General features: G+C 34.1%; 2 protein-coding genes across 2 annotated transcripts; one reads left to right on the top strand and one right to left on the bottom strand.

The window, feature by feature from the left end:
• On the top strand, positions 1,515-2,380 carry LOC104737171 (probable thionin-2.4). Its single transcript, XM_010457283.2, has 3 exons — positions 1,515-1,805; positions 1,882-1,959; positions 2,053-2,380. The coding sequence occupies exons 1-3, from the start codon at positions 1,577-1,579 to the stop codon at positions 2,148-2,150; spliced, it is 405 nt and encodes a 134-aa protein (XP_010455585.1). The 5' UTR covers positions 1,515-1,576; the 3' UTR covers positions 2,151-2,380.
• LOC104737170 (pentatricopeptide repeat-containing protein At4g11690-like) lies at positions 8,789-10,160 on the bottom strand (the record flags this gene model as incomplete). Its single annotated transcript, XM_019234597.1, has 1 exon — positions 8,789-10,160. A coding segment is annotated over one exon (1,344 nt), but the record flags the coding sequence as incomplete, so codon positions are not given.

The following is a 10,167-nucleotide window of genomic DNA, read 5'->3' as shown; positions in this document are numbered from 1 at the left end:
TATCGAAAATGAAAGTGCAAGGATAAAAAAAAAAAAAAAAAAGTCAATTCGTTTCAATTCCACAATTTTCAAACCTTTAATTTGTAACTGTGAGGCCACTATATGCATATTGCGTTGCTTGTCTACTAGACTACTATACGTCTCTATCATTTATTTAGTCTACTTGCTTCGCTTATTTTCTGTCATGCCTCTCTTCTTTAGTAGCAAGCTAGACGACAGACATCGTACGTGCTCAACGCTTTTTTGTTTGTTTTGTGTTTCATTGTTTGGAACTTCTAATTTAATATATTGTATAAAAATAATGAATCGCTCATCATCACTTGGTAAAATTCAAAAACAAACAATTCCATTACAAAATACTTTATATTCTGTTTTCCTCGATGAAAAACAAAATAACTTGAACAATAAAAATTCAATCCACATAAAAAAAAGAAAAGAGATTCATTATTTCAGTTTTCAATAGTGTTCTACTGTATATTCAAATTGAAACTCAGAGCAGTAGAATTGGTTAAAATTAAATATGAAGTAACACAAAACACGTTTGTAACGAACTCCCAACTAAAAGAAAATACTTTAAAAAAATCATTGCAACTAAAAGAAAGAAGAAAAAAAAAATTACATTAGTCACCAAAACTCAAGACCACGTACGTTTTCCACTTCTAAACAAAAGACCTTACATGAAGAAACTTTTGGTCCCAACACAACCACAAGAGAGTTAGTGTAATGATTGACCAAATTAAATTATTGGATAATATGATAAGATCGTACAAAAATATATATAACCAGCAAAACTAATAATGAATATCCTACTATATTAATCCGAAAGTACAAACATGAAACTAACTTTAAAATGTGTAAAAAATTACATTCATTTGCTATTAGAAAATTTTAATTAATTAATTCATCTTCATTGAGTATTAATAAACAAAAAAGTTGTAAACAGATCAAATTAAATTAAATCTACAAAATTAAATAAAATCTACAAAAGAAAATAAAATATATTCGAATCTAAACTAAATTCGTACTTAAAAAAATTATTATTAAAAATTTAACAAATAAGATTTTAAAAATCTAATTTAATAAAATCTACAACTACAAATTTTAACAATATTTTTTACCAGAACGAATTAAATTTTTTATCAAAAATCTACCAAAACTTGACTGTATCTTAGATTTTAAAAATTAATAAATAACATAATAACAAAATAAATTATTACAATTTTTTATAAAAAAAAAAGTTCAGCCTGCGGATAACCGTAAGTTAGTACCTAGTTAAACTATTAATTAAGTAGCCTAATTCAAATATGAAACTTTTCTTTTCTGCTTTGCAAAACGAACAGGAAAAAAAAAGAAGAAAAAAAGAAGCTAAGGGAAGAATGTAGATTCTCGAAGGTGAAAGCCTGAAAGGTATTGAGTTAAGGGTGGTCCACCAGCATGTGTACATTGTCTATTGGTTGCAAATTCTCGACCAACTAGTATTTAAGTGACCCTTGTTTCATCACCATTTCATCAATACAAACTTACAACTACTTAACACAAACATTTTCTGATCAAACAACTAATCAAGTATCCGAAGATGGAAGGAAAAACTTTGGTTGTAAGTGTGCTTGTGTTGAGTCTGTTCATGGCACATATTCAAGTTGACGCAAAGAGCTGCTGTCCGTCCACCAGTGCTAGAAATATCTATAATGTTTGCCGCTTATCCGGAGGTCCTAGGCAAGTTTGTGCAAGTCTTAGTGGCTGCAAAATCGTTAGTGTGTCGACATGTCCTAACGGATATACTAATGACACTCTCGAAAACACAGGTAAATTGAATATTATTGTGCTTTATTACGTATTTTATTTCATTTTTTGTAATGTGTTTTGAATTTTTGTCTCAAGGTGATATTGTTGAAGAATACTGCAAAGTTGGATGTGTATCTTCTGTTTGCCGTGCGTTAACCACTCTCCAAAATTCCGGTAAAACAAATTCCCTGAACTCATTTTCATTTTTTTATCAGTTCTTAATAATTAACAAAAAAATAATATGTCAAATTTTGTTTCGACGACTAGATGCCAGTGAAATCGTAAATGGAGCTGTTGAAAAATGTGCCAATGCATGTTCTACAATCTGCACCAAAAGCTCCATAGATGCAGTTGAAACTGTCTAGACAAGTACTATATCCATGGAAATACCACGTACGGTGAAGGAGGTGGTCAACTGGTCATCATTTAAAGTGTTGGTTTTTATGTTTTCAATAAGTGTCGTGTATGTGAGAATAAAATGGTAGACTCTTACTCTTGTGTGTGATGTGCTTTTCTTGAAGGTTATCGATCTCTAGATTGTATAATGTGTTTGTATTCCCTAATTTTAAAATAATGGATAATGTGTTTATATCCATCTTCTGCTCTCAACCATTTCCATTAGATCTGTTTTTTTTTTTAATGGCCTTCTATAAGGATCTCATATTATGACAATAGATGCAATGATGCTACTTAATTAACAAATAACAACAATAAAGTTAAGGTTTTTTCACTATAGATGATATTGCGTAACCAACTATAGCCTTATTTCTACGTATCTAATATCCTGAATCTGACCTAAGAAATAAATCTAATCAAATCTAACCAATACTATTTTGATTTATTTCAAAACAGAAACAAATATAATTATGAATTCGATAGACGTACAATGAAAACTACTACAGTATGAGATTTGTTTGTCCCCATCAAAATAAAGCAAAAATAGTGAAACATAATTGACTCAAAATTTTTTTGGTAAAATGTTAAATTTTATACCATTCTTTTGATTTTTTATGTATAATGTTCCTTAAGACATCTTATTTGAAAAAGGGAAACTAAAAGGGAAAGAGAATACAGCCAAAGTAAAAAGCAAGAAGAGAAAGGGAGCTAGAAGAGGGAGCAGGGAGGGAAAGAACGCAATCAATAGCTGCTTGAATTTCTGAGAAAGGCGATGGGATAACAAATATCCTGGCATTGTGTTCCCGCCAAATATGATTAACAAACTGTTTGCTTGGTAATAGAACTTCTGCTTGGTTTGATGGATGAGCCCTGGCCTGCAAAATCCAAAAGGAGATGGAGAGTAGATCCAAAGGAGGAAAGGGCCAGATTCTGGCTGTGAATGCTTCCCCAACTGCAGAAAAGTAGGTACAGTTGAAGAGATGGGCATAAGTTTCAATGGCAACTGAACAGAGTACACACTCAGCAGGGACGGTCATACCCCAGCTTCTAAGTTTGTCCTTTGTAGGGAGTCGTCCAAGCATTGCAAGCCAAGTTATAAACGAGTACCAAGGTACCGCTTCCTTAAACCACCACTACAAGAAAACACGTCATTTGCGACTCCTATAATGGTCGCTAAGTAGTTGCAAATAAGAATTTTACGACTACTTAGCGACCATTATAGGCCGTCGTTAAAAAACTGTCGCAAAATAAAATAGCACCAAAGCGGAGTGAGAATGCAACTGCTCCCAAGTTGACTCAAATTCTCAGATATAATTGACTCGTATTCTCAAATATAATTTGTGTATTCCATGAACTCGATCGTTTATAATTAGTCTCATATTTGTAAACATGTTTCTTTAGATTTAGAAAGTAACCTTCTAATTTAATGTGTCGTTGAAAAATATTAGGTTCCACACAGCGTCCTTATTGAAGATAATCTCAAAACAAGAAGATTTGTGCTCTTAAGAGCTTATTAAGCTAGAGATATAAGATAGCTCATTAGGAGCTTTATTGTTCATAGAAACTAAAGGAGTGATTATCACCAAGAGTAAATGATTTAAATTTGCTATTTCGTAAGATTGAAGAGGAAAGTTGTTTTGAGACAACTCTCAAAGTTACATTTCTTAGAGTCATTAAACACACATATATATGGAACTTATCTCACTTAGAACCTTAATTATATGGGCTTTAAGACTAGTAATGGATCATACTATTGAGTTTTGTGGCTTGTTCTACTATTTATGTGTGAGTGAAGTCTTTACTTTTATCGACGTTGCAACGCCTTCGTTGCGTCTAATTAGCTAGGCCTCCTCCGCTCGGGCTATGGGGTGGGATCAGGAGGTGAAAGGGGTAGTTCATCCACTTTATGTAAATACAAAATGATGAATTTGCAACGCCTTCGTTGCATCTATTTAGCGACGTTTCTAGAAAGTCACAAATCACATTAGTCGGGATGATATTACGACAACTATTTATTTGTGACTAGCTAGTAACAACGATTCTTCAGTCATCGCAAAAACGTTGTCATAACTTAGTTGCAAGAATTTACTGACGAATTATGCCATCACTAAAATCATGTTTTCTTGTATGCTTATTGGAATATACTTTTTTATGAACCACTACTTCAAAATTGATTCTTTCATTTTCCAGTAGATGCCAACATTTTTTGAAACATTATGGGTGTGAATGATTGCAGCGGTCAAGGCGGACAAATCCATCGCAGTGATGCGGTCTAAAGATAATAGAAAGAAAACCGCTGCGGACCAACTGTGGACCATTTTTGTGTACAAATAGAGTGGGTCTGCAGCGGTCTGCTGACCGCTCTATTTTTGGAGCGGTCTAAACTGCTGACGGATTTGGCCGCCCCGACCGCAGTCACCATTCAGACCCTATATCAATCAAATGTCATCATAGATTTTGTGGTTTCTCTCATTTATAATAGAACTTGAGAACTGCCAGAGCATCGAGAAGCTGGCCAAAAAATATACACTCTCTTTGTTCCTTATTGATCCCACTTCTAGAAAAAAAAATAAAATACATGTTATTTATTTATTTATTTATTTGACAACTGTTATTTTAAAATTATCAATACACTTTTTAATAGTTATTGATGATGATTTGTAAATTTCAAAAAAAATAATTAAATATTATTGGTTTAGAGTTATAGAAATTTGAAAATTACAAAAAGCATGACATTATAATCAAGTTTTGATATGTTTTTTTATTATGTGTGAAAAATCTGAAAATAAGATCAATTAGAAAAGAGGGAGTTATATATATATATATATATAAGGAAACTGTCTCCAATTTATTTTGTAGTCTTTTATACCATAACCGAAATTTTTTTTAAAAAAGAAGAAGCATAAACTAATCGTCCACCGTTTATTTTAAAAGTCAAAACTGAAACAAAATACACCAAAATTTTGTTTATGATTTAATTTAATAAAAGAATCTGAACTGATAACAGCCAAAACAATATTGAAGTTCTGCATTAAAGTTAGTGGAACTATAACTTATCTCTTGCACTCTATAAGAAACGAGTTCTCCAATCTTTAGACCAATAAAAAAAAAACAATCTAAACAATAAAAATATGATCAAAGCAAAAGAATTTATGTTTGTGACAATTTTGATTGTAGCATGCGTGTGACAGTTTATAAGTAGCATTGAAGCGAAAAGACTTAAATATCCATGGCGAAGAGATTTAGGTAATGGATGTAATTCAAGATTTCCATCACCTGCATGTCGTTTGCGTATACCAGCGAATCCATATACTCGAGGATGTACAAAAGCCAATAGATGTCGTCGTGAGGCTTCAGTAATATCATCTTTGAAGAATTTTTGGGACAAGGTTTTGGACGATGTGGTGCGTATATATTAGAACTAATGAAAGGATGATTATTGTTAAGGAAAAAAAAAAGATGAATAAATTTCTTACGTGTTTCTATTTTATTTTGTTTACATTAAATCATTAATCTGGCTAACAATAATATATCACAAGATAAAAAACAGGTTTCAGTGAAAAAATAATAATTTACCATCCCTTGTTTTTAAATTCTGAATAAGTATTTTTTTTACCTGACCAAAATCAAATGTTACGTGAGAAAAGTTATTAGAAAACATTTTTGTTTTTTTTTTTAAATTTTATATGAATACTTTGTTAAGAAAAAAATCCACAAAGTTATTATGTATTTTATTTTCTCGCTAATAATAAGTTATCACAAGATAAACAATGCATGGTTTTAGAGGTAAAATATATATATGGTTTACAATCCCTTCTTTTAAAAAATTTAAATAAGTAATTTTTGTTAACCTGACGGTAACAGATCAGAAGTTATTGGAAAATAATATATTCTTTACTTTATTTGCTTTTAATTTGCATATTTTATATTTTTATTACTACTCTTCATAAATTTTTACAAGACCAAGAAACATTATAGTTCTCCCCCAATTAGTTTTTAGTTACATAGAAATAATTTTGTCTCACATAATCCCAACCGATATATATCATATATGACTTCATTGGCACCTATTAGGCTATTACACCAATAATTTTCTGACTATCGGCATCAACTACCGAGACATCACGAACATATGAATAAAAGCTTCGGATCATCGTACTCAACTTTTAGTCCATTCCCCACTGATGGACTACTCTTTTGTGTTTGTAATTGTGAATATTTTGCCATCCCAAAATACATTTTTGTGTAACTGCGTTGTTTACTTTTAACTCATTGTCTGCGTAACTGCGTTGTTCCTGCGGACCAAATTTCCGGCCAAAATCCTGTTTATGGATTAGTAGAAGACACGCTTAGAACTGGGGGATCAGGCTATGGCAAAGACATGCCTCCCAGTGAGTTATACAGCCAGTCTGCCATCTACATTAATGCAACTCATACTTTAAAGCCAAGTGATTTGGTAAAGCTTAGTTGTCTCCATTTTGTGCTGGAATCAAAGATGTTTTGAGTCATATTGCTATGCAATAAGATTGAGTGCCAGAATTCAATTCATTGATTCAAGGCTGATCCTTTTCCTGGTCCAGGTTTACAGCAGCACTTTGAGGCTCATTCGTTCCATGGTACCTTTTGATGATCCATCACTTCATGAGCTCAAGTTGACTTTGTATACATTTGGAATGCGCCAAGCCAACGCTTTTTTATTCGATTTTATTAACAAAATTTATTCGATCTTACTAACAATATTTATTTTTTACAAGGATACAATTTTGTCTTGGCCCTTACTCAACATATTCCTCCCAATATGATTGACCCCGACTAATATTCGAATACAAGCTTATCTCTTTTCTATCTAAACATGCACTCATGTAGATCTAAGAGATGAGAACAATTCTCTGCGCACTCAATCACTTCCCAGAACTGGGAACACACCTTCTAAGCCTTATTTTTGTGGTTTCAAAATATTCTAAAGTGATCAAATTAGCTCATAGTCTACTGCTAAAATATTTATACACGACTTGAGAAACCATAGAACACGAATTTCCAAGTATCAACAGATTAGGAAACTGCTTTCTCCTCAAGCTTATCATTTTCCTAATTTGTTGTAGAAAAAATTTCTTGAATCTGTACAACTAGCTACGACTTTGCCTTTTTGCTTCCTCACTAAGTTGGCAACTTCTTAACTCGTCATTCATCCATTCAAGTTCTGTCACGTTAGCTCACGTATCCCATGTAAGCAACCCGAGCATCTGATGTGATCTGATGCAGCTTCCTGATCCACACAACACACATTTCTGTTAAAGTATGATTCAACCTTGAGACTTTTAACTCAGCTTGGAGAAGTCAAGTCTTAAGAAGAAGAAACAAAAGCAAGGACTATTAAGTATAGCAAACACACTAACGGGAACAGAGGGTTTGAAGTTCCTCTAAGATTCAAAGCTCACGTGGGTGCACGTGACAAGAAGCTAAGACGGTGCGTTTCGTACTTGGGATAAATAAGAGGTTCAGAATCGAATCTTCTAGAAGGGGTGTGTGTGTGAGATGCAAAGTTACGAGTTGTCTTCTTCGTGTGATCGTAATCTGTAACTGATTCTAGTTCTCAATTCTGGGTTTCTTGGTGAGAGTTAGAGTGAGAGTTAGAGAGAGATTAGAGAGAGTGATTCTTCTTGTTCTTAGCTTCTTCTTCGTCTTCTTAGAGAGAGAGAGAGTTGGTGAGAGGGTTCTCCATTGAAGAGCACTATTGTAATCGATACATTGAATAGTGGATTCGGCTTGTGAGGAGCAATACCTCACCGATACGTACCTCAACGTTGCGATTTGCAACAGAGGGAACTCGTAAATCTCTGTGTTCTTAAGTTCTGTTTTACTTATCTTGCAACAATCGAAGAGAGCAAATTGGTGTGAAATCGAGTTCGGTTTATAACAATTTCCTATATAGCCCGCTGTTCCTCCACAACCCGTTGTTTTAGAATCGTCCACGTGTTCTGCTGCTTCGACTAATTGCATAACTTTTCAAGCCTTTTCAAGCGTGGTCTTAAAAATAAAGCCTTGACATGCATATATCACTTTCTCTTATGATTTTTAAGACCACGCTTTCTCTTATGCTTCTTATGATCAACAACTAGTAGTAAGTGATATATGTTTCGTTTTTGTTTGGCAGCTGAACAAATCAGAGGTTCAAGAAAATGGATGGATTCAACTGTATTTGGAACTTGCAGTTACCACATCTTTCAGGAACCATGTCTCACATGGTATGACCAGTTTGAAGATTCTTGAAGTGGCTATGGAGATTACACGAAACCTGGAGCCCTTTAATATGGGACTTGGACGCCTATGATGCAATTTTCTACATTAGGTACAAGGACTTTCGCAAGGCTCGGGTTGGTGTGGATGTCAATCGCGTTGCTATAGTCAGAAGAATAGTTGATGTGCACACGGACGTCTTCAAAATAGTTGATGTGCACACGGAAGCTGGCTCGTCGTCTGCACAAAACGAGATCCATGAATACATTAACCTTAATCTACCAAGTTATTGGGTGCGTTTGTACTGTTTAGTGAATTGTTTTTTTAAGTGTTTAGTTCCTCTCTGTCTATGCTACGTGAGAATAGCAAATATCAAAAAGTCATAAATCTCTTCAAAATCATTTTTTGGCTTCAGAGATCAAATTACAGATTGAAGTAGATGGATCAATCCCTGAACCAATCATCTTCTCAACCAAATACTCAGCTTCTTTCGATTTTCTTTCTTTACAAAGAACCTCAATTAGATATCTATAGCTAGCAACATTCGGAGCCAACTCTTTCTCTTCCATCTCCTTGAACAACCTCAATGCTCTATAAGAACTACCTTCCTTGCAATACCCAAGAATCATTGTATTGTATATCACTTCATTCGGTTCTAACTTCTTCTCAACCATCGACTTAAAAAGCCTCGATGCTTCATTCATTTGACCTTTAATGCAAAACCCATGAATCAATACGCTATAGGTATGAACATCCGGAACTAATCCTAGTTCCTCCATTGATGATCGAAGCTGAATAGCTTTCTCCATGTTGTCTGAACGAGCAAATGTGTCGATAAGAATTGTGTATGTTACTTTCGACGGCTTAATCCCTCTTTCTTCCATCTCCTTAACAATCTTAGCTGCTCCTGAAGTATCTCCTTTCTTACAGAACCCGGAAACTAGAATGTTATACGTGACCAGAGACAGAGACAAACCCCTTGACTTCAAATCTCTGCATAAACTCAACGCCTTCCCCAATTTCCCCACACCACAAAACCCATCAATCAAAGTGTTATAAGTAATCAGATTCGGGTTGATTCCATCACTCTTCATTTGATCCATAACCTTATCTGCCTCACTAGCCTTCATCTCTCTACACAACCCACCAATCAAAGTATTATAAGTAACAATGTTACACGAAACCCCTCTCTCACGAATTTCGTCGAACACTTTAAACGCATCTTTCGTTCTTCCGTCTTTACAAAGCTGATTCATCACACAGTTATAAGTATAAAGATTAGGTAAAACTCCATCTCCCTGCATCTTCTCATACATCTCAAACCCTTGTTTCTTAACCCCGTTTTTGAATAACCCATGAATCAAAACCGTGTAAGTACGCTCATTAGGCACTAATCCAAGTTCCCCCATTTCAAAAAACAAATCTTTCGCCTTGTCAATCTCACCTTTCTTGCAACACCCATCAATCAAAGTAGTGTAGATAACAACGTTTGGAGAAAACCCAAACTCTCTCAATTCAACCAAAAGATCAAAACTTTTCTCAATCTCACCAGCTTCACAACAACCTTTGATCACAATCCCAAAACTATACACATCCAAATCAACTTTGCTTTTGCTCTCGTTGAAGAAACACCACCATTGATTAAAAGAAGAAGACGACCCAACAACAAAAGTTAAGAGATTGTTGAAGCAATTCGATCTAGGAACAAAACCCTTATCGACCATCTCGTTGAAGTAAGAGATCGATGAA

The sequence above is a fragment of the Camelina sativa genome, chromosome 13 (assembly GCF_000633955.1).
Source record: "Camelina sativa cultivar DH55 chromosome 13, Cs, whole genome shotgun sequence".
In the NCBI taxonomy this organism is placed as follows: Eukaryota; Viridiplantae; Streptophyta; class Magnoliopsida; order Brassicales; family Brassicaceae; genus Camelina; species Camelina sativa.
This window is presented reverse-complemented; position numbering and strand designations above follow the sequence as displayed.